The sequence below is a fragment of the Nerophis ophidion genome, linkage group LG13, assembly GCF_033978795.1.
Source record: "Nerophis ophidion isolate RoL-2023_Sa linkage group LG13, RoL_Noph_v1.0, whole genome shotgun sequence".
Classification (NCBI taxonomy): Eukaryota; Metazoa; Chordata; class Actinopteri; order Syngnathiformes; family Syngnathidae; genus Nerophis; species Nerophis ophidion.
The window spans coordinates 28925540-28951655 of NC_084623.1; the positions used below are offsets into that span (position 1 = coordinate 28925540).

The 26116-nt window shown below is 38.8% G+C and overlaps 1 protein-coding gene across 1 annotated transcript; it reads left to right on the forward strand.

Annotated features, from left to right (window-relative positions):
- The first annotated feature begins 16190 nt into the window (after positions 1–16190).
- LOC133564417 (uncharacterized) lies at positions 16191–24058 on the forward strand. The gene is made up of 2 exons (XM_061918736.1): positions 16191–16324; positions 16694–24058. Exon 2 carries the CDS (start codon positions 21300–21302, stop codon positions 22863–22865), a length of 1566 nt encoding a protein of 521 aa, XP_061774720.1. The 5' UTR covers positions 16191–16324; positions 16694–21299; the 3' UTR covers positions 22866–24058.
- Positions 24059–26116: the final 2058 nt, after the last annotated feature.

The following is a 26116-nucleotide window of genomic DNA, read 5'->3' on the forward strand; positions in this document are numbered from 1 at the left end:
TAGAAAAAATATATTCCGTAAGGTTTGCAAAGTCACAAGTTAGTTTTATATTCAATATAAAACTATAACTTTCATACTAAATATGAAAGGTTTATTAACATAACTCCAAAATCAAACATAAAATATGTCTATTAAAGGCTGTAATATTGAAATTTTGTGAGTTTTACCGGAATTAGGTATTTTACTCACTATAAAAGTATACGGTCACACTCAATATGACAGTTTTTGAAACATAGCTCTAAAAATACACATGCAAAATGTCTAATAATGCCTGAAGAAAAGCATCTTTGTGAGTTTTAGTGCAAAAAAAAAAAAACTTTTGGTAAGGTTTGCAAAACAAAAATTATTTTTTTTACCAAATTTGACAGTAATGTAATTAGAATCCTAAAATAAAGCGAAAAAAAGCAATACACATGTATTCCAACATAATTCCTAATCCAAACATGCAAAATGTCTAAGAAATGCCTGTGATATTGAATCCATGTGAGTTTTGTTAGAAACAGTTGTTTTTCTATGGTTTGCAAACACAAAAACATAGGTTTCCCCTAATATGACTGTATACTGTAACACTCAATATGACAGTTATTTAAACAATGACAATAATGTTCTTAGAATCCTGAGATAATGCAAAAAAAGCAATAAAAATGTATTCAAACATAACTTTTAAAGTGAAATGCGAAATGGCTAATATTTCCTAGATATATTTATCTTTGTTGTATATACTAAAAAAAATTTATTTTGTAAGGTTTGCAAAGACACAATTTAGTTTTTTATTCAATAAAACAGTATAACTTTAATACTAAATACGAAAGATTAATTAGCATAATTCCAAAACCAAACATAAAATCTGTATAATAAAGCCTGTAATATTGAATTTTGTGAGTTTTACCAGAATCAGCTATTTTGGAAAGGTTGACAAATACAAAAATGAGGTTTTACTCACTCTGACAGTATACGGTCACACTCAATATGACAGTTTTTGAAACATAGCTCCAAAAATACACATGCAACATGTATCTTTGGGATTTCTACTGGAAAAAAAAAAAAAACTTTTGGTAAGGTTTGCAAAAACAAAAAGTAATGTTTTACTCAATTTGACAGGAATGTACTTACAATCCTAATATTTTGCAAAAAAAGCAATAAAAATGTATTCCAACATAATTCCTAATCCAAACGTGCAAAATGTCTAAATATATCTGTGATATTGAATCCTTTTGAGTTTTACTAGAAACATTAATTTTTTTCATGGTTTGCAAATACAAAAAATTGTTTTTACTCAATATGACTGTATACTGTAACACTCAATATGACAGTTATTTAAATATAACTTCTAAAACAGAAAAGACAAATGGCTAGTAATGCCTGAAATATTGCATCTTTGGGAAATTTACTCCAAACTAATACGTTTTTAAAATTTTGCAAATGCAAACAATTTTTTTATAATCAATATAACAAAAATGTTCATAGAATCCTGATATAATGCGAAAAAAACATTAAAAATGTATCCAAACATTCCTCCAAACTACACATGCAAAATGGCTAATAATTCCTATTATCTTTGTTAGTTGTACTAGTAAAATTATATTTTGTGAGGTATAATTATCATACTAAATATGAAAGGTTTAAAAACATAACTCCAAAACCAAACATAATATCCGTCTCAAAAAGCCTGTAATATTGATTTTTTTGGTGAATTTTACAAGAATCAGGTATTTTGGAAAGGTTCACAAATACAAAAATTAAGTTTTAGTCACTATGACAGTATACGGTCTCACTCAATATAACAGTTTTTGAAACATAACTCCCAAAGTACACATCAAAATGTCTAATAATGCCTGAAGAAATGTATCTTTCAGAGTTTTACCCATCCATCCATCCATCCATCCATCTATCCATCCATCCATCCATGCATCTTCTTCCGCTAATCAGAGGTCGGGTGTGGGGGCAGCAGCCTAAGCAGGGAAGCCCAGTTTTCCCTCTCCTTAGCCACTTTGTCCAGCTCCTCCCGGGGAATCCTGAGGCGTTCCCAAGCCAGACTGAGACATAGTCTTCCCAATTGGACGTGCCCTAAACACCTCCGTAACCTTCCGGCTCAGCTCCTTCTTCACCACAACGGATCCATAAAACGCCTGTCGATCTCACGATCCACTCTTCCTTCGCTCATGAACAAGACTCATAGGTACTTGAACTCCTCCACTTGGGGTAGGGTCTCCCACCCAACCCGTAGATGGCACTCCGAGAACCATGGACTCGGACTCGACAATAGAGGTGTGGAACATGGTCCACTCAGACTCAATGTCCAGCGCCTCCCTACTCAGTGGCCTAATGGTTAGAGAGTCCGCCTTGAGATCGATAGGTCGTGAGTCATACCAAAGACTATAAAAATGGGAACCATTACCTCCCTGCTTGGCACTCAGCATTAAGGGTTGGAATTGGGGGTTAAATCACCATAAAATGATACCCGGGCGCGGCACCTCACCACACCGCTGCTGCCCACTGCTCCCCTCACCTCCCAGGGGGTGATCAAGGGTGATGGGTCAAATGCAGAGAATAATTTCGCCACATCTAGTATGCGTGTGACAATCATTGGTAATGACTGGACTCATTGGTAATGACTGGACTCTCTTCCACACTGCGTGCAACGCCAGTGTGGAAGAGAGTCCAGTCCCTCTCGAGAGAACTTGTTCCAGAGCCCTTGCTGTGCGTCAAGGTGAGTCCGACTAAATCCATCCGGAACTTCTCTACCTCGCACACTAGCTTATGAGAGCTAGCTTATGTAGCGGAGGATCAGATCGCCAACTGCCCTGCCTTCTTGCCGCCCAGCTCAAAATGCACCCGACCTCTATGGCCCCTCCTATAAATGGTGATCCGATTAGAGGGATGACCCACATTGACACTTCAGGCTGTGCCCGGCCGGGCCCCATAGGGACAGGCCATCGTGCCCCAACTCCGGGCCTGGCTCCAGAGCAGGGCCCCGGTGACCCGCGACCGGGCGAGGGAAATCTAAGTCTATTTTGCTGTACATCCATAGAATTCTTCGAGCTGCTCTTTATCTGATCCCTCACCTAGGACCTGTTTGTCTTGGGAAACCCTATCAGGGGGCATGAAAGCCCCCAGACAACATCTCCCAGTCATATTGAGTAAAACCTAATTTTTGTATTTGCAAACCATAGAAAAACAACTGTTTCTAATAAAACTTACTTGAATAGAGTATGAGTATGAGTATGAGTTTATTTCGAACATGCAAGCATACAACATGATACATCACAATTTTCAGTTTCTCTTTTCAACATGTTCGAAAAGGAGTAGGAAGAAGCAGAGCTTATTTAATCCTACCCATTTTCTTTTACATAACAGTTGCTAAAAATTGTGTTCACTTCCTGTTCTCAGTGTCTTCACAATATACTCCATAAGTAATTAAATAAATAAATAAATGATAAATGAGTTGTATTTGTATAGCGCTTTTCTACCTTCAAGGTACTCAAAGCGCTTTGACACTACTTCCACATTTACCCATTCACACACACATTTACACACTGATGGAGGGAGCTGCCATGCAAGGCGCCAACCAGCACCCATCAGGAGCAAGGGTGAAGTGTCTTGCTCAGGACACAACGGACGTGATGACGTTGGTACTAGGTGGGATTTGAACCAGGGACCCTCGGGTTGCGCAAGGCCACTCTCCCACTGCGCCACGCCGTTACTAAAATAAAAATAAATAAATAAATAATTGTTGAAGTTTTATTCCATACGATGAGATAAGTAAGATTATTTTGAGAATGAAAGAATGTGAATGGGTGAAAAAATTCAGAATGTTGATCACGATTCTTCTTTTTTGTACTTTGTAAACACTTTAAGTTTGAAGAGTTTCTTGAAGTGGATCATATTATTACATTGTTTGATTGCTTTCCTTAATCCATTCCATTGTTTGATTCCACATACAGATGTACTGAAGGTCTTAAGTGTTGTACGTGCGTACAAATGTTTGAAGTTACATTTTTCTCTAAGATTGTATTTGTCCACTTTTGTTGAGAAGAGTTGTTGTATATTCTTGGGTAGCAGGTTGTACACTGAAAAAATAACTCATAAGATTTACTTGAAAAAGGTATTGTAAGTATTTGCACGCAAATGATTTAAGTAAAATTTAATGCTGCAATATCAAGTAACACTCACTTGCCAGTATCAAGTAAATTCTACTTACCATATAACATAACAGTTGTGAAGATATTAATTAACAGTCACTTAATTACATCCAAGTTTTAAGTTATATTTATTTAAACAAATTAGGTAAAGTCTACTTGTTTTTCATCAGCAGGAACATCATTTTACTCAAAACTTTAAGTAAATTTTTTATACCGTATTTCCTTGAAAAGCCGCCGGGGCGTTAATAATTTTAAAACGTCTTCTCACCCATGCACTTATTAATGACATGTAGTATAAAACGAGTGTGATGAAAAAAATGTAATACAAAATTATTCAGCAGCCGCAGCCAGGTGGTTGGGGAACAATGTTTTACACCAAATTAATACAATGTTGTATTTGTGCTGGTAGGACGCATGAGTTGCGCCCCTGAACAAATGAGATTGCATGGCATACTTAGTCAACAGCCATACATTTTACACTGACGGTTGTGATATAAACAACTTTAACATTCTTACTAATATGCGCCACACTCTGTGAACCCACACCAAACACATTTCTGGAGAACATAGACTCTGTAACACATTATAAACGATAGATAAGAATGACCCACAATGCAACCTTGCAGTGCTCTTTGAAGTGATTCTGAAGGCCGGAGCAGAGACAGTCAGCCAGAGCCTGTTGTGCTACGCACATGCGTCGTCGTGCATGCGTTTCAAAACACTAGATTTTCAGAGTAAAGTTTATGTAATATTTTTAGGTTTATGTACATACAACTATTAAACATTTAAATAGTATGAAGAATCATAAATAAAACATACTCTTCCCCCATAATTCATGTATTACATTAATAAAATGTTTATAATTTTACTTAAGAAACTCTAGTTCTTACTGAATGTTAAAGATACTGGGTATACCTTTTGACAGTTACTCTAATACAGTGTACAGCACCAAAAAGTCACTTTTTTCAGTGTAGTTTGCTATGTGTATAATATCCAAACAAGTCTTCGAGCTGCTCTTTGTCTGATCCCTCACCGAGGACCTATTAGTCTTGGGAGACCCTACCATGGGCATGAAAGCCCCCAGACAACATAGCTCCTAGGATCATTGGGACATGCAAATTCCTCTACCACGATAAGGTGGCAGCTCAGAGAGGAGTTTTACTGGAAAAAAAAAAAAAATTGGTAAGGTTTGCAAAAACAAAAAGGATTTTTTTTTACCCAAATCGACAGTAATGTACTTAGAATCCTGAGATAATGCGAAAAATGAAAAAAAAAAAAAGTATTCCAGCACAATTCCTAATCCAAATGTGCAAAATGTCTAAAAATGCCTCTGATATTGAATCCACGTGAGTTTTACTGGAAACAGTTGTTTTTCTATGGTTTGGAAACACAAGAAATAGGTTTTACTCAATATGACTGTATACTGTAATACTTAATATAACATAACTTCCAAACCACACATGACAAATGGCTAATTATGCCTGAAATAATGCATCTTTGGGAGTTTTACTCAAAACATATGCTTTTTTAAATCTTACAAATGTAAAAGGACTTTTTTAATCAATATACATATAATGTTCTTAGAATCCTGGGATAATGCGAAAAAAGCAATAAAAATGTATTCTAACAATACTTCTAAACAACACATACAAAATGGTTAATAATGCCTAGAGACCAAAACCAAACATAACATCTGTCAAAAAAAGCCTGCAATAATGAACTCATGCAAGTTTTATCAGAATCAGGTATTTTGGAAAGGTTCACAAATACAAAAATTAGGTTTTACTCATTATACCAGTATATGGTCACACTCAATATTTGAAACATAACTCCAAAAATACACATGCAAAATGTCTAATAATGCCTGAAGAAATGTATCTTTCTGAGTTTTAATGGAGAAAAAAAAACATTTTGTAAGGTTTGCAAAAACAAAAAGTAATTTCTTACTCAATTTGACAGGAATGTATTTACAATCCTGAGATATTGTGAAAAACGCAATAAAAATGTATTTCAACATAATTCCTAATCCAATCTTGCAAAATGACTAAAAATGCCTGTGATATTGAAATCATTGTAGAATCCTTCTACAATGCTAAATATATATTGTGGTGTACCTCAGGGATCAATACTAGGACCTAAATTATTCAATCTCCATATAAATGACATTTGTAAAGTAACAAGAGATTTAAAGTTAGTATTATTTGCGGATTATACAACAGTGGTTTTTTTTCAGGAGAAAACACACAGAAGATAATTCAAATAATAACAGAAGAAATTAACAAATTAAAAAATGGTTTGACGAAAACAGACTACTATTGAATCTCAGTAAAAATAAAATATTGCTATTTGGTAACAGTGGAAGAGAAAGTCTAACACAAATACAAAAAGACGGAATAGAAATTGAAAGAGTAAATTAAACCAAATTTCTACACTGTAAAAAAAAATTATGTAAAAAAAAAGGTCATCTACTGGCAGCTACAGCTGCCAAACGAAAACCATAAAATTAAAGTAAAACACTGTAAACCAAATAATGATCAAAGAGATTATATTTACAGAATTTTTCATTAAACATTTTGCGGAAAAATATCGTAATTTTACAGATTTTTACTAAATTGTTAAGATCAACCATCTTTAATAAAGTGAAGATGTAAACAGTTCTGAAGAAAAATATCTTTTTTCTAAAGAGGTTTTCCAAATTATTACAATCAACCAACTTTAATGAAGTGACAATGCTGGCAGTTCCACCGAAAAATACCATTATTTTACAGATTTTTTCTGAATTATTAAGATCAGGGGTCTCAAACTCAATTTGCTTGGGGGGCACTGTATGTAGAAACTACATGGAAAATGGATTCACCTTCTTTGGATGGCTATGCCGACTTGGCAACATATGACCAATCTTCCCAAGAGACTTACTGTGACCCTCGCAAAGGATTGTCCTGATATCGGCCGGACAATTTTATTAGGAGGTGCCGTGATAATACACCCTATTGTCCTCAACAACCTTCCGTCGTGTTCACTCATTCACCAGATAAACTGCGAGCCAAATGAAACGCACGTTGCGCAAGGTTTTGTTGGATTACAAAATTTACTGAAAGACATTCTTGATCAACAACCATACAGATCACACTGACGGTGGCTGTACAAACAAATTTAACTGTGTTACAAATATGCGCCACATTGTGAACCCACATCAAACAAGAATGGCAAACATGTTTTGGGAGAACATCTTCACCGTAAAACAAAATAAACACAAAAGAACAAATACCCATAATCCCATGCAGCGGTACTCTTTTGGGCTACACCCCCGCCACCACCCCACAACACCGCCCCCCTCCGTGCATCTGTTGAGGTGGGCGGGGTTTGGTGGTTGATCTTGCAGTCACCAACGTGTGTCATATTACAGCGAAAAATGTTAAATTGTTAGTATGAGCATAAACCTTCATACAATAGGCTACAAATATTTTTCACCTTGAGTATAAAAATACACATAAATATAAAAAAAAATAAGATTTTCCTTAAAATTACATATAAAACTGTCAGATTGTTAGTATGGACATAGACTTTTATACAACAAGCTACATATGAAAGTTAATTACTGTAATTTTACATAAATTTGACAATAATTTGAGAAAACTGAAAATGATATGTATTATTAATATGGTATTTTTCTGTTAAAAAAAAGAAATATACATAGTTTTTCATTACTGGCATATTACGTAAAATAACAGCTGGTTTGTTTATTTACAGATAATGTCTTCAATTCTTCAGTTTTATAACCTATTTGAAAAACATTGAGTAAATTAAACATGAAAATATGTTGGGGTTTTTTTACACTGTAGGTATGATGATTGATGGAAATTTGAACTGGAAAACTCATGTAAAAAAACTCAAGTTGCAAGAAACACGTCAATAATGAATAAAGCTAAATATGTTCTAGACAAAAAAATCACTTCATATTCTCTACTGCTCGCTAGTGTTACCATATGTGAGTTACTGTGTAGAAATATGGGGAAATAATTCCAAAAATACACTTCATTCACTAACAGTATTACAAAAAAGATCAGTTAGAATAATACATAATGTTGGATATAGAGAACATACAAACCCTTTATTTATTGAATCAAAGATACTGAAATTCCACGACATAGTGGATTTGCATACCGCTAAAATTATACACAAAGCAAACTACAACCTGCTACCGAAGAATATACAACAACTCTTCTTATCACAAGAGGAGAAATATAATCTTGGAGAAAAATGTACCTTAAAACATTTGTACTCACGTACAACACTTAAGACCTCCAGTACATCTGTATGTGGATTCAAACTATGGAATGGATTAAGCAAAGCAATCAAACTATGTACTAATATGATCCACATCAAGAAACTCTTCAAACTTAAAGTGTTGACAAAGTACAAAAAAGAAGAATCATGATAAACATTCTGAATTTATTCACCCATTCACATTCTTTCATTCTCTAAATAATCTTACTTATCTCATCGTATGGAATAAAACTTCAACAATTATTTATTTATTTATTTTTATTTAATTATTTATGGAGTATATTGTGAAGACATTGAGAACAGGAAGTGAACAAAAGTTTTAGCAACTGTTATGTAAAAAAAAAGGGGTAGGATTAAATAAGCTCTGCTTCTTCCTACTCCTTTTCGAACATGTTGAAAAGAGAAACTGAAAATTGTGATGTATCATGTTGTATGCTTGCATGTTCAAAATAAACTCATATACTCATATAATCATGTAAGTTTTATTACAAACAGTTGTTTTTCTATGGTTTGCAATTACAAAATGTAGGTTTTCCTCAAAATGACTGGGAGCTATGTTGTCTGGGGGCTTTCATGCCCCCTGATAGGGTCTCCCAAGAAAAACAGGTCCTAGGTGAGGGATCAAATAAAGAGCAGCGCGAAGAATTCTATGGATGTACAGCAAAGTAGACATAGATTTCCCTCGCCCGGACGCGGGTCACCGGGGCCCTGCTCTGGAGCAAGGCCCGGAGTTAGGGTACGATGGCAAGCGCCTGGTGGCAGGGCCTGTCCCCATGGGGCCCGGCCGGGCACATCCTGAAGAGTCAATGTGGGTCATCCCTCCAATGGGATCACCACTCATAGGAGGGGCCATAGAGGTCAGGTGCATTGTGAGCTGGGCGGCAGCCGAAGGCAGGGCAGTTGGTAGTCTGATCTTCCGCTACATAAGGAAAACATTTTTATTGCTTTTTTCGCATTATCTCAGGATATTAAGAACATTAGTGTCATATTGAGGAAAAAACTTCTTTTTGCAATGGCAAGATTTAAAAAAAAGCATATGTTTTGTGTAAAACTCCCAAAGATGCAATATTTCAGGCATTATTAGCCGTTTTTCATGTGTGGTGTAGAAGTTATGTTTAAATAACTGTCATATTGAATGTTAAAGTAGACATATTGAGTAAAACCTAATTTTTGTATTTGCAAACCATACCAAATGTTTTTTTTTTCCATTAAAACTCACAAAGATACATTTTCTTCAGGGCTTTTTAGACATTTTGCATTTAACTTGTGTCTATGCAAACCATACAAAATATATTTTTTCTAGTACAACTAACAAAGTTAAATATATCTAGGCAGTATTAGCCATTTTGCATGTGTTGTTTAAAATACATATTTGAATACATTATTATTGCTTTTTTCGTATTATTTCAGGATTCTAAGAACATTGTTGTCATATTGAGTAAAAGATTACTTTTTACATTTGCAAAATTTAAAAAGCATATGTTTCGAGTTAAACGCCCCAAGATGCATTTGATCAGGCATTATTAGCCATTTTTCACGTGTGGTTTAGAAGTTATGTTTAAATAGTTGTCCTATTGAGTGTTACAGTATACCAGATGTATTCAACTTTGTTAAATAAAAAATATGTTTTGTAAGGTTTGCAGGGACACAAGACAAACAGGTCCTAATTGAGAGATCAGACAAAGAGCAGCTCAAAAATTTGTATGGATATGCAGCAAAGTGGACTTAGATTTCCCTTGCCCGGACTCGGGTCACCGGGGCCCTGTTCTGGAGCCAGGCAGAGGGTGGGGCACGAAGAGGCAACGTGGGTCATCCCTCCAATGGGCTCACCACTCGAGGTCGGGTCCATTGTGAGCAGGGCGGCAGCCGAAGGCAGGGCACTTGGCGGTATGATCCTCCGCTACACCCAAAACTTACGCACCAAACAGCAGTTCAGAGTACCCACCCTTTTTGGATACACCTGAGGGAGTACTGGAAATTGCTCCCCCGGGTGATTCCCTTGTCCTACTGGGGGACTTCAACGCTTATGTCGGAAACGACAGTGAAACCTGGAGAGGCGTGATTGGGTTCTTGAGGGTGCATGGGAGTTTGCCCAACCAGTCTACATGTGTTTTGTGGACTTGGAGAAGGCATTTAACCGTGTCCCTCAGGAAGTTTTGTGGGGATTGTTTAGAGAGTATGGGGTATCAGACTGTCTGATTGTGGCGGTTTGCTCCAGTCTACCAGTATGACTGTCATCTTAATATGAAAAGTTTATAAACATAACTCCAAAACCAGACATAAAATTTGTCTAATAAAGCCTGTAATATTGTAATATTGAGTTTTACCAGACTTAGTTCACAATTACAAAAATAAGGTTTTACTCACTATGACAGTATACAGTCACACTCAATATAACAGTTTTTCAAACATAACTCCAAAAATACACATACAAAATGTCTAATAATGCCTGAAGAAATGTGTCTTTGTGAGTTTTAATGAAAAAACAACATTTGGTAAGGTTTGCAAAAACAAAAAGTTATTTTTTTTACCCAATTTGACAGTTATGTACTTATAATCCTGAGATAATGTGCAAAATGCAATAAAAATTTATTTCAACATAATTCCTAATCCAAACGTGCAAAATGTCTAAAAATGCCTGTGACATTGAATCCATGTAAGTTTAATTAGAAACAGTTGTTTTTCTATGGTTTGCAAATACAAAAATTAGGTCGCGGAGGCAAAAACTGGGACATGGGTGGAGTTCGGGGAAGCCATGGAAAACGACTTCCGGAAGTCTTCGAAGCAATTCTGGACCACCACCCACCGCCTCAGGAAGGGGAAGCAGTTCAAAGTGGATGGTGCTCTGCTGACCTCGACTGCGGATGTTGTGGATCGGTTGAAGGAATACTTCGAAGACCTCCTTAATCCCACCAACACGTCTTCCTATGAGGATGCAGTGCCTGGGGGATCTGTGGTGGGCTCCCGAATTTCTGAGGGGGAAGTTGCTGAGGTAGTTAAAAAGGTCCTCGGTGGCAAGGCCCCCGGGGGTGGAACAGACCCGCCCGGAGTTCCCTAAGGCTCTGGATGCTGTGGGGCTGTCTTGGTTGACAAGACTCTGCAGCATCATGTGGAAATCGGGGGCGGTACCTCTGGATTGGCAGACCGGGGTGGTGGTCCCTCTCTTTAGGGAAGGGGGACCGGAGGGTGTGTTCCAACTATCGTGGGATCACACTCCTCAGCCTTCCCTGTAAGGTTAATTTAGGTGTACTGGAGAGGAGGCTACGCCGGATAGTCGGATGAAGCTCCGACACTGATCGTACAGGGAGCAAACCGCCACAATCAGACAGTCTGATACCCCATACTCTCTAAACAATCCCCACAAAACTTCCTGAGGGACACGGTTAAATGCCTTCTCCAAGTCCACAAAACACATGTAGACTGGTTGGGCAAACTCCCATGCACCCTCAAGAACCCAATCACGCCTCTCCAGGTTTCACTGTCGTTTCCGACATAAGCGTTGAAGTCCCCCAGTAGGACAAGGGAATCACCCGGGGGAGCAATTTCCAGTACTCCCTCAGGTGTATCCAAAAAGGGTGGGTACTCTGAACTGCTGTTTGGTGCGTAAGTTTTGGGTGTAGCGGAGGATCATACCGCCAAGTGCCCTGCCTTCGGCTGCCGCCCTGCTCACAATGGACCCGACCTCGAGTGGTGAGCCCATTGGAGGGATGACCCACGTTGCCTCTTCGTGCCCCACCCCCTGCCTGGCTCCAGAACAGGGCCCCGGTGACCCGAGTCCGGGCAAGGGAAATCTAAGTCCACTTTGCTGCATATCCATACAAATCTTTGAGCTGCTCTTTGTCTGATCCCTCAATTTGGACCTGTTTGTCTTGGGAGACCCTACCATGGGCCATGAAAGCCCCCAGACAACATAGCTCCAAGGTTTATTGGGACATGCAAACTCCTCTACTACGAAAAGGTGGCAGCTCAGAGAAGAGTTTTACTGGAAAAAAAAACATTTGGTAAGGTTTGCAAAAACAAAATTTGAAAGAAATGTACTTGATTTCCTGAGATGATGTTAAAAATGCAATAAAAATGTATTTCAATGTAATTCCTAATCCAAACGTGCAAAATGTCAAAAAATGCCCGTGATATTGAATCCATGTGAGTTTTACTAGAAACAGTTAAATGGTTTGCAAACACAAAAAATTGTTTTACTCAATATGACTGTATATTGTAACACTCAAAATGACAGTTATTTATATATAACTTCTAAACCACACGTGAAAAATGGCTAATAATACCTTAAATAATGCATGTTTGGGAGTTTTACTCAAAAAAGTATTTTTTTTCCTCAATATGACAATAATGTTCTTAGAATCGTGAGATAATGCGAAAAAAGCAATAAAAAATGTATTCAAACATAACTTTTAAACTACACATGCAAAATGGCTAATCATTCCTAGATACATCTATCTTTGTTGGTTGTACTGGTAAAACGATATTTTGTAAGGTATACTTTTCATACTAAATATTAAAGGTTTAATGATATAAATCCAAAACAAAACATAAAATCTGTCTAAAAAAGCCTGTACCATTGAATTCATGTGAATTTTTACCAGAAACAGGTATTTTGGAAGGGTTCACAAATACAAAAATTCGGTTTTTGAAACAAAGCCAAAAATGCACATGCAAAATGTCTAATAATGCCTGAAGAAAAGTATATTTGTGAGTTTTACTGGAAAAAAAAAATGTTTGGTAAGGTTTGCAAAAACAAAAAGTTTTTTTTTTTTATACAATTTGACAGTAATGTAATTAGAATCCTGAGATAATGCGAATAAAGCAATACAAATGTATTCCAACATAATTCCTAATCCAAATGCGTAAAATGTCTAAAAATGGCTGTGATATTGAATCCATGTGAGGTTTACTAGAAACAGTTGTTTTTCTATGGTTTGCAAACACAAAAAATAGGTTATATCCAATATGACTGTATACTGTAACACTCAATATGACAGGGTTTTAAACAGAACTTCTAAACTACACATGAAAAATGGCTAATAGTACCTGATATAATGCATCTTTAGGAGTTTTACTCGAAACATATTCTTTTTTAAATTTTGGAAATGCAAAAAGTAGTTTTTTACTGAATATAACAATAATGTTCTTAGAATCCTGAGATAATGCGAAAAAAGCAATACAAATGTATTCATACATAGCTTATAACTACACATGCAAAATGGTTAATAATTCCTACACATATTTGTCTTTGTTAGTTGTACTAGAAAAATTAACTTTTGTAAGGTTTGCAAAGGCAAAATAACTGTCATTATTTAAACATAACTTCTAAACCACACAAGAAAAATGGCTATACTTACTCAGGTAGGTATAACAGTTTCCGCCCTGAGATCGCTAGGTTGTGAGTTCAAACCCCGGCAGAGTCATACCAAAGACTATATAAAAATGCTACCAATTACCTCCCTGCTTGGCACTTAGCATCAAGGTTTGGAATTGGGGGTTAAATCACCATAAGCGCGGCACTGCTTCTGCCCACTGCTGCCCACTGCTCCCCTCACCTCCAACGAGGTGATCAAGTGGATGGGTCAAATGCAGAGGACAATGTTTGCCACACTTAGTGTGTGTGTGACAATCACTGGTACTTTAACTTTAACTTAATAATACCTGAAATAACGTATCTTTTAGAGTTTTACTCGAAACATATGTTTTTTTAAATCTTGCAAATGCAAACAGTAGTTTTTTACTCAATACGACAATAATGTTATTAGAATCCTGAGATATCGCAAAAAAAGCAATATAAATGTATTCAAATATAACTTCTAAACAACACATCCAAAATGGCTAATAATGTCTAAAGATATTTATATTTGTTAGTTTTACTAGACAAAATATATTCCGTAAGGTTTGCAAAGTCACAAGTTAGTTTTCTATTCAATATAACAGTATAACTTTCATACTAAATATGAAAGGTTTATTAACATAACTCCAAAATCAAACGTAAAATATGTTTAATAAAGCCTGTAATATTGAATTTTTGTGAGTTTTACCAGAATCAGGTATTTTACTTATTTAAACATAACTCCTACACCACACATGAAAAATGGCTAATAATGCCTGAAAATAATGCTTTTTTGTGAGTTTTACTCGAAACATATGCTTTTTTAAATCTTGCAAATGCAAAAAGGATTTTTTTAATCAACATGACAATAATGTTCTTAGAATCCTGAGATAATGCAAAAAAAGCAATAAAAATGTATTCAAACATAACTTTTAAAGTAAAATGCAAAATGGCTATTAATTCCTAGATATATTTATCTTTGTTATATATACTAAAAAATATGTATTTTGTAAGGTTTGCAAAGACACATGTAATTTTTTTTTATTCAATATAACAGTATAACTGTCATACCAAATATGAAAGGTTTATAAACATAACTCCAAAACCAAACGTAAAATCTGTCTAATAAAGCCTGTTATATCACAAATACAGAAATGAGCTTTTACTCACCATGACAGTATACGGTCACACTCCGAAAATACACATGCAAAATGTCTAATAATGCCCGAAGAAATGTATCTTTGTGAGTTTAACGGGAAAATAACATTTGTTAAAGTTTCCAAAAACAAAAAGTATTTTTTTTCCCAATTTGACAGAATCCTGAGATAATGCGAAAAATGCAATACAATTTATTCCAACTTAATTCCTAATCCAAACGTGCAAAATGTCTAAAAATGCCTTTGAATTGAATACATGTGAGTTTTACTAGAAATAGTTGTTTTTTTATGGTTTGCAAACACAAAAAAATCAAGTTTTACTCACTTTGACTGTATACTGTAACACTCAATATGACAATTATTCAAACATAACTTCTAAACCACACATGAAAAATGGTTAATACCTACTCATTGGCCGAGTGGTTAGATTGACCTTCCTGATATCGGTAGGTTGTGAGTTCAAAACCCGGCCGAGTCATACCAAAGACAGGGGCGCTGCTATGGATTTCGGCCCCCATGAAAATAATCTTTACAAGGCCCCGAACACATAATTTCATATAATTTCATCATCATTAGGTGCCTCTCTGGGCCCCCCTCCATCATGGGCCACTAGAATCTGGCTCCTTTACCCCCCCTTTTCGGCGCCCCTGCCAAAGACTATATAAAAATGGGACCCATTACCTCCCTGCTTGGCACTTAACATCAAGGGTTGGAATTAGGGCTTAAATCACCATAAGCGCGGCACCACTTCAGCCCACTGCTCCCCTCACCTCCCAGGGGGTGATCAAGGGGATGGGTCGAAGGCAAAGGACACATTTTTCCACACCTAGTGTGTGTGTGACAATCATTAGTACTTTAACTTTAACTTAATAATACCTGAAATAATGCATCTTTGGGAGTTTTACTCGAAACATGAGCTTTTTAAAATCTTGCAAATGGAAAAAGTAGTTTTTTACTCAATATGACAATAATGTTGTTAGAATCCGGAGATATTGCAAAAAAAGCAATACAAATTTATTCAAACATAACTTCTAAACAACACATCCAAAATGGCTAATAATGACTAGAAATATTTATCTTTATTAGTTTTACTGGAAAATTATATTCTGTAAGGTTTGCAAAGACACAAGTTAGTTTTTTATTCAGAAAAACAGTATAACTTTCATACTAAATATGAAAGGTTTTGTTCTGCCCCAGTTATTAAGATTACTCTATTTAGTGTGTGTTTATTGCTAAGTCATTTCAATTGGGTCTGCTAAGTGAGCTGTACCTATAAGAAACGCGTAGGTAGGTCACGTGTTTAGACTCCGGAAGCATTTCAAACTGGTGCGCACAACTCCACTTCACTCCTCGTGTTTCTCAGCAAACAACTATTACATCTTATGCTGTTCGTGGCATCGTTGGTATGTACCTATCTTTAATGTTTATAGTACACAATGAATCATATTTAGCTGTGAAATGTGTGTGTTTAACGATGTTAGACGAGCTCTGATTTCATCACTTGTTTACGTCAGCTAACTTTCATTTGTTGTCATCTGCTTCCATCTAGTGGACGTTTGTTGTACTGTTACTTAAGACAATTTACCGGTAAACAGCAGAACGCTCATTTGTCACTGGTATTTAATAATTATAACAACACATACAGTAGTGTGTGACAAAGTTAAACTTAGATTTAATTCAAATGAAATACTTGATAATCTGTGGTCTGTGATATGACATTATTAAGTTCATTTAATTCAGGCATTTACATGTACAATGTTTGTGTTCTACAGTTTCACCCTTTCAATTGTCAATAAACCTGGCCTCCATCAGTCAACCTGGTGTACAGAGTTTTGATGAGCGGAAGGTGTTGAACTTACTGCCTTCGTGTACAAGTGTGCTTAAGGAAGGCAGGATAGTGAAACAACGTCTTCATCTTATAAGGTAACACACTTACACGCTGAGCATACATCATGAATTCAAAGGAGCCGTCGCTGAAGTCTAGATCCTACACATCAGGCTCCACAAAATCATCTGCGGGGAATGCTGCAGCTTTAGCCCGTGCCAAAGCAGAGGCAGCAAAAGCACGACTGAACTTTGCAGAAAAAGACATGATCCTAGCAATGGAAAAAGCCCAATTAGAAGCACACATGATGAAACTGTCCCTAGAAAGAGATGCAGCTGTAGCTGAAGCGGAGGCTGAGGCCCTAGAAGCAGCGCTCAGCATGGATGGCAGTGTGCGAAGTAGCAGGAAGTTCCCACTTCAACAGAATCCCTGTGACCCTCTAGAGCGGACCAGAGAATATGTCACTGATCAGTCAAAAGAACATTCGTCTGTAGCATTAGAAGAATACGCTCAGGATGGTGCTCGTGAGCGAGGCACACAATCCAACGCCCCTCTTAACTCCTTCATCCAGGACAGTGTTGGTCAGCTACACACACATTCAACCCCGGCACTGCATCCACATCCTCATTTTTCTTCTCAAAATGAAAGCAGCCATCCATGTTTGGACCCAGCACCAAGTAACTATCACCATACTCTCCAGTCCATACCAGTAGAGAGGCCAGCTGCTTCCAACATCACACCAACAGCAGCAAGTAGAGTAACTGTAAATCAGCCACAACCCTCTATGACCACGCCTCTACCCTTCAAGAATACTCAAGGTTATCATAACCAACAGGGATCAAGTAAAAATTGTTTTCAGTATCCCGACACGTCCAATAACACTCCTCATAATGGTCATCATGACAGATAAGATATGAATGATGTTATCAGATATTTCGCTCGGCGTGAACTGGTTACTACATGTATGACCCAATTCAACGACCAGCCAGAGAGTTACAGTGCTTGGCAACAGTCCTTTCAAAACGCAGTAAGAGGACTTCATCTAACATGCAGCGAGGAAATGGATTTGCTGGTCAAGTGGCTTGGGGAAGAGTCAGGAGAACATGCAAAACGTATTCGAGCTGTCAACGCTAGCCAACCTCAAAGAGGACTTCAGAGTATATGGGACAGACTGGACGCATGCTACGGAGCCCCTGAAGTAGTCGAAGAGGCACTTTTCCAACGCATCAGCAACTTCCCCAAAATCACCTACAAGGACATGAGCTCAGTGACCTTCTTATGGAACTGCAGGCGGACAAGACAGATGGAACTCTTCCCGGCCTTCACTACCTCGACACAGCCAGAGGAATAAGTCCTCTTGTCCAGAAGTTGCCCTCTAGTCTGCAAAAGAAATGGCTGTCTGTTGGGTCCAATTACTAAGAACACTTTCGAGTCTCATTCCCTCCTTTTGAAGTATTTGTGGACTTTATTTTCCATCAGGCTAAAATCAGAAATTACCCTAGTTTCAACGTTGCTGTTCAAGCTGACTTTGCAAAGACAGACAAGACCTTTTAGAACAACCAAACCAAGAGAAATATCAGTCCACAAGATGGAAGTCTCTCCTACAGAACACAGTGCTGAAGCTGAGAACCCCGAACGTCAGTGCCCAATTCATAAAAAACCCCACCTTCTGAGGAAATGTCGAGCATTCCGAGATAAACCCATAGAAGAAAGGAAAGAATTCCTCAGAGAACACAAGATATGCTTTAAATGTTGCACGTCTTCAAAACACATGGCTAGAGACTGCAAGTATACAGCCACATGCACTGAATGTGGGAGTGACAAACATAACTCTGCTCTCCATCCAGGACCAGCACCACAGACAGAGGAGCCATACCCCTCTTCAAAGCATGGCGGGGAGCCAACAGCTTCAGAAGTTGCCAGCAGCTGCACTACAGCTGTGGTGGTGATCAAAGTGACAGATCATGCTCTAAAATCTATTTGGTTAGAATCTACCCCATCAACCGTCAAGAAAAGGCAATAAAGGTCTACGCTATCATTGACGAACACAGCAACAGATCCTTAGCCCGGTCTGAGTTCTTTGACACCTTCAAAGTCCAAGGATCCCCCTCTCCATACTCTCTCCGAACCTGTTCAGGAGTAACAGAAACCATGGGAAGAAGAGCTACAGGTTACCAGATTGAATCCATGGACGGCAAAGTCAGTCTTCCTCTACCAAGTCTGGTTGAATGCAACGACATCCCTGACAACAGATCAGAGATCCCAACTCCCAATGCTGCATCTAATTTATGGGTTGTACTTGTATAGCGCTTTTCTACCTTCAAGGTACTCAAAGCGCTTTGACACTACTTCCACATTTACCCATTAGTGTCTTGCTCAGGACACAACGGACCCCCACCTGAAGTCCATTGCTCAATTCATCCCAGAGCTCGAACAGAGAACACCCATTCTGCTTCTCCTAGGCCGAGACATTATCGCAGCTCACAAAGTTCGCAAACAGTTGAACGGCCCTCGAGATGCTCCTTATGCACAGAAACACGACCTGGGGTGGGTGATAGTTGGTAATGTCTGCTTGGGAGGTGTGCACAAGCCAGATAGTATAAATGCCTTCTATACCCAGGTAAAAGAACGGAAACGCCCCTCCATCTTTCAACCATGCTCAAACATCCTGCAGGTGAAAGAGAGATGCAGTCAGTTTCAGTACAAAGACTATCCGAAGATACAGACAACTGGGATTCTTACATGCAGTCGAGAAGCTGAAGAGTTGGGCTCCACAGTGTTTCAGCAGACAAGGGATGATGACAAAGTTGCTCCTTCAATTGAGGACATTTCTTTCTTGAAAATCATGAGAGACAATTTAAAGAAAGATTAAAAACAACAGCTGGGTAGCTCCGCTGCCTTTCACGTCACAAAGGCGTCGTCCCCCCGATAACAAAGTACAGGCCTTAAATCGACTTTCATCACTGACACGGAGTCTTGAAAGGAAGCCTGCATTAAAACAACATTTTCTCACCTTCATGGAAAATATGTTTCAGAAAAATAATGCAGAAGTAGCACCTCTTTTGAAGAGAGGCGAAGAGCGCTGGTATCTTCCAACCTTTGGTGTGTATCACCCGAAGAAGCCTAGAAACATTCGCATTGTGTTTGACTCAAGTGCTCAGCATGGAGGAGTGTCATTAAACAATGTCTTGTTGACTGGGCCCAACCTCAACAACAGCCTGCTTGGGGTACTTCTCAGGTTCCGCAAAGAAGCTGTAGCAGTAACAGCGGACATTGAACAGATGTTCTACTGCTTCCTCGTCAGGGAAGAGGACCGTAAGTTCTTGAGGTTCCTGTGGTTCCGGGATAATGACCCATCCAAAAACATTATTGACTACCGCATGAGGGTCCACGTCTTCGGCAACAACCCCTCCCCCGCAGTGGCTATCTACTGTCTCCGGAAGAGCACATAGTTTGGAGACCCTGACGTCAAACAGTTCGTCAATCGGGACTTTTACGTGGACGACGGCTTGAAATCCTTCTCTTCTGTAGAAGCAGCAGTGGACATACTCAAGAGAACGGAAGACACTCTCTCAGCATCAAACTTGCGATTGCATAAAATTGCCTCAAACAGGAGAGAAGTAATGGAGGCCTTCCCATCCCGTGATCACGCCAACGACTTCAAAGATCTGGATATTGGTGCTGATGATCTTCCAATGCAACGCAGTCTCGGCCTCAACTGGGATTTGATGTCCGACACCTTCATCTTCAAGGTTGGCGATGAAGAGAAACCCTTCACCCGCCGAGGCATCCTGTCTACTGTTAATGGCATCTTCGATCCTCTTGGATTTATCGCCCCAAGTCACTATTCAAGGCAAAGCCATCTTACGAGAGCTTACAAGAGATCACGGCGACTGGGACTCTCCCCTCCCACAAGACATGAAACAGACATGGGTCACATGGCGATCCTCTCTAGAAGATCTGGGAAGTCTCCAGCTACCACGGACATATGCAGAACCTTCTCTGGCAGGAATGTTGCGATGAGAGCTATGTGTCTTTTGTGACGCCTCTACTAAGGCAATCGCTGCTGTAGCCTAACAGATACAGAGGGTACCATCCATGTAGGGTTTACTATGGGAAAGGCTAAGTTGGCCCCCCTTAACGAACATACGGTGCCGAGGCTTGAGCTTTGCGCAGCTGTCCTTGCTGTAGAACTGGCAGAGCTCATCACCTCAGAGATCGACACACAACTGGATGAGACCCATCTTTTACAGCGACAGTCAGGTAGTACTCGGTTACATCAAGAATGAGACCAGACGCTTCTACGTGTACGTCAGCAACCGAGTACTAAGGATAAGAAGGTCTTCTCGCCCTGGAAAGTGGCAACATGTGCCAACAGAACTCAACCCGGCAGATATCGCTACAAGGTCCGTTACAGCTGCACATCTCACAGATACCAGCTGGCTGTGTGGACCCCTATTTCTGAAGAGCCATTGAAAAAACAGTCTGAAGAAGACAACTTTGAGCTAGTTGACCCTTCATCAGATCCAGACATCCGTGCACTAGTGTCAACAATGAGCACAACCATGTCAAGCAGACTACTTGGATCTCAACACTTCTCCAAGTTTTCAAGTTGGAAATCATTGACCCATGCAGTCGATCACCTTATCCGTATTGCTCGCCGCTTCCAGAGGAACCCTGCAACCAAAGACAATGTTTGCAAAGACTCCCATCTCCGTGACGCGGCGATCTCTACAAACGAACTCTTACAGTCTGAGAAAATCATCATCTGCACTGTTCAACGGGAGATCTACGCTGATGAGTACACCTGTCTGCAGAAGGAGGAAAGTATTTCTAAAGACAGCCCCCTCAAAGCCCTCGATCCTTTCATTGATAATGACGGTCTTCTGAGAGTTGGAGGTCGTATCAAAGAAGCTCAACTTCAGCAACAAGAGAAAACCCCCATCATTATTCCCGGCAGTCATCATGTAGCAATACTCTTGATCCGACACCATCATGAGAAAACTCAACATCAAGGGCGACTGTTCACCGAGGGTGCCATACGCAGTGCCGGATTCTGGATAGTTGATGGAAAAAGACGGGTGAGCAGTGTGATTCATGCATGTGTCGTATGTCGTAAACTACGAGGCCCCCATCAGGCACAGAAGATGGCCGACATTCCGGAAAATCGCCTCTCTACTGAACCTCCATTCACAAATGTTGGCTTGGATGTGTTTGGACCGTGGGCTGTGTCTTCACGACGTACAAGAGGTGGCTTCGCTCAGAGTAAACGGTGGGCAGTGTTATTTACCTGCATGAGTGTTCGAGCTGTCCACATCGAGGTAATAGAATCTCTAGACACGTCAAGCTTCCTCAACGCTCTTCGGCGTTTCCTTGCTGTTAGGGGCCCTGTGAAGCTTATTCGTTCAGACCGAGGAACTAACTTTGTCAGCGCGTGCAAAGAGCTGAAGATCTCAAACATCATTAATGCTTCGGTCGAGAAGTATCTCTTGGATCAAGGATGTGAATGGAAGTTCAACGCTCCTCATGGCTCTCATATGGGTGGTTCATGGGAGAGGATGATTGGAGTAGCACGAAGGATTCTGGACTCCATGTTCCTCCAGCTAGGAGCTTCACGACTCACTCACGTAGCACTCACTACACTGGTGGCAGAAGTTGCTGCAGTCATTAATGCCAGACCTCTGATCCCAGTGTCTACTGACCCGGACGACCCCCTCATCCTTACTCCAGCAACCCTCCTCACCCAAAAAGTGAGTTTTCCTTCTGCCCCAGTCGGTGATTGGATCAAAAACCTTCACAAGTCCCAGTGGCGCCAAGTCCAACATCTTGCCCAAACTTTCTGGAATAGATGGAAGAGACAATACCTTGCATCACTTCAACCACGGACAAAGTGGACGACCTCCACTCCAGACCTTCAGCTTGGGAGTATTGTCCTTCTCAAAGACAACCAGTTTGCAAGAAACGAGTGGCCTCTGGGCTTGATTACTCAAGTCTTTCCAAGCAAAGATGGTAAGGTGCGGCAAGTGGAGATCAAGGTCTACAGGAAAGATGGGACTAAACTCTTCCTGCGTCCCATTTCTGAGACAGTCCTCCTTCTTGCTTCTGATAAGGAACGATAAGAGCTGTATGGACATTAAGGTGGTGACATTTTAAAATGCCAGGCGGGGAGTGTTCTGCCCCAGTTATTAAGATTACTCTATTTAGTGTGTGTTTATTGCTAAGTCATTTCAATTGATTCTGCTAAGTGAGCTGTACCTATAAGAAACGCGTAGGTAGGTCACGTGTTTAGACTCCGGAAGCATTTCAAACTCCACTTCACTCCTCGTGTTTCTCAGCAAACAACTTTTACATCTTTTGCTGTTCGTGGCATCGTTGGTATGTACCTATATTTAATGTTTATAGTACACAATGAATCATATTTAGCTGTAAATGTGTGTGTTTAACAAAGTTAGACGAGCTCTGGGCCCTGCGATGAGGTGGCGACTTGTCCAGGGTGTACCCCGCCTTCCGCCCGATTGTAGCTGAGATAGGCGCCAGCGCCCCCCGCGACCCCGAAAGGGAATAAGCGGTAGAAAATGGATGGATGGATGGACGAGCTCTGATTTCGTCACTTGTTCACGTCAGCTAACTTTCATTTGTTGTCATCTGCCTCCATCTAGTGGACGTTTGTTGTACCGTTACTTAAGACAATTTACCGGTAAACAGCAGAACGCTCATTTGTCACTGGTATTTACTAATTATAACAACACATACAGTAGTGTGTGACAAAGTTAAACTTAGAATTAATTCAAATGGAATACTTGATAATCTGTGGTCTGTGATATGACATTATTAAGTTCATTTAATTCAGGCATTTACATGTACAATGTTTGTGTCCTACAGTTTCACCCTTTCAATAGTCAATAAACCTGGCCTCCATCAGTCAACCTGGTGTACAGAGTTTTGATGAGCGGAAGGTGTTGAACTTACTGCCTTCGTGTGCAAGTGTGCTTAAGGAAGGCAGAATAGGTTTATTAGCATAACTCCAAAACCAAACATAAAATCTGTCTAATAAAGCCTGTAATATTGAACACTGTAAACCAAAAAATGATCAAAGACATTATATTTACAGAATTTTTCATTAAACATTTTGTGGAAAAATATCGTAATTTTACAGATTTTTACGAAATTATTAAAATGAACCACCTTTAATAAAGTGAAGATGCAAAAAGTTCTGCAGAAAAATATATTTTTTTAAAGAGGTTTTCCAAATTATTACGATCAACCAACTATAATGAAGTGACAATGCTGGCAGTTCCACCGAAAATACCATTAATTTACAGATTTTTTCTGAATTATTAAGATCAGGGGTCTCAAACTCAAATTATTAAAATCAGCGGTCTCAAGCTCAAATACCGGTCCACTGTATGTAGAAACTACATGAAAAGTGGATTCACTTTCTTTGGATGGCTATGCCGACTAGGCAACATATGGCCAATCTTCCCAAGAGACTTGCTGTGACCCTCGCGAAGTTTTGTCCTAATATCAAGCGGAAAAATTTATTAGGGTGTGCCGTGTTAGCACTGCCCTATTGTCCTCCACAACCTTACGTCACACTCACTCTTTTACAAGATGTGGTGTGAGCCGACTGAAACACACGTTGTGCAAAATGTGTTGGATTAAAAAACTTACTGAAAGACATACTTGATCAACAGCCATACAGATCACACTGACGGTGGCTGTACAAACAAATTTAACACTGTTACAAATATGCGCCACATTGTGAACCCACATCAAACAAGAATGACAAACACATTTTGGGAGAACATCTTCACCGTAACAGAAAATAAACACAAAAGAACAAATACCCATAATCCCATGCAGCGCTACTCTTCGGGGCTACACCCCCGCCACCACCCCACATCACCGCCCCCCTCCGTGCGTCAGTTGAGTTGGGCGGGGTTTGGTGGTTGCGGGGGGTGTAGCTCGGAAGAGTAGTGCTACATGGGCTTATGGGTATTTGTTCTTTTGTGTTTATTTTGTGTTACGGTGAAGATGTTCTCCAAAAATGTGTTTGTAATTCTTGTTTGATGTTGGTTCACAATGTGGTGCATATTTGTAACAGTGTTAAATTTGTTTGTACAGCCACCGTCAGTGTGATCTGTATGGCTGTTGATCTTGCAGTCACCAACCTGTGTCATACTATAGAGAAAAAATTTAAATTGTTAGTATGAGCATAAACCTATATATAACAGGCTATGAATATTTTTCAACTTGAATATAAAATTACACATATATAATAAAAAAATAAGATTTTCTTTAAAATTACATATACAACTGCTTATGCATTTGAAATATATAATAAAGCATATGTTTGGAGTAAAACTCCCAAAGATGCATTATTTCAGGTATTATTAGCCATTTTTCATATGTGGTTTAGAAGTTATGTTTAAATAACTGTCATATTGAGTGTTACAGTATACAGTCATAATAGGTAAAACCGATTTTTTGTGTTTGCAAACCATAGAAAAACAACTGTTTCTAATAAAACTCACATGGATTCAATATCACGGGCATTTTTAGACATTTTGCACGTTTGGATTAGGAATTTTTTTGGCATACATTTGTATTATTTTTTTCGTTTTATTTTAGGATTCTAATTACATTTCTGTCAAATTGGATAAAAAAATTACTTTTGGTTGTTTCAAAGCTTACCAAAAGTTTTTTTTTTTTTGCAGTAGCACTCACAAAGATAATTTTCTTCACGCATTATTAGACATTTTGCATGTGTATTTTTAGAACTATGTTTCAAAAACTGTCATATTGAATGTGACCGTATACTGTTATATTGAGTAAAATACCTGATTCTGGTAAAACTCACAAAAATTCTATATAACAGGCTTTTATCAGACATAGTTTATGTTTGGTTTTGGAGTTATGTTAATAAACCTTTCATATTTAGTATGAAACTCATACTGTTATATTGAATATAAAACTAATTTGTGACTTTGCAAACCTTACGGAATATATTTTTTCTAGTAAAACTAACACATATAAATATCTCTAGGCATTATTAGCCAATTTGGATGTTTTGTTTAGAAGTTATGTTTGAATACATTTGTATTGCTTTTTTTGCAATATCTCAGGATTCTAAGAACATTATTGTCATATTGAGTATAAAACTACTGTTTGCATTTGCAAGATTTTAAAAAACATGTTTCGAGTAAAACCCCCAAAGATGCGTTATTTCAGGTGTTATTAAGTTAAAGTTAAAGTACCAATGATTGTCACACACACACTAGGTGTGGCGAACTTTGTCCTATGTCTGCATTTGACCCATCCCCTTGATCACCCCGTGGGAGGTGAGGGGAGCAGTGGGCAGCAGCGGTAC

Bases quoted from the DNA above. Each gene is read 5' to 3' on its own strand.
- LOC133564417 (XM_061918736.1), top strand. From the start codon at position 21,300: ATGAGCACAACCATGTCAAGCAGACTACTTGGATCTCAACACTTCTCC.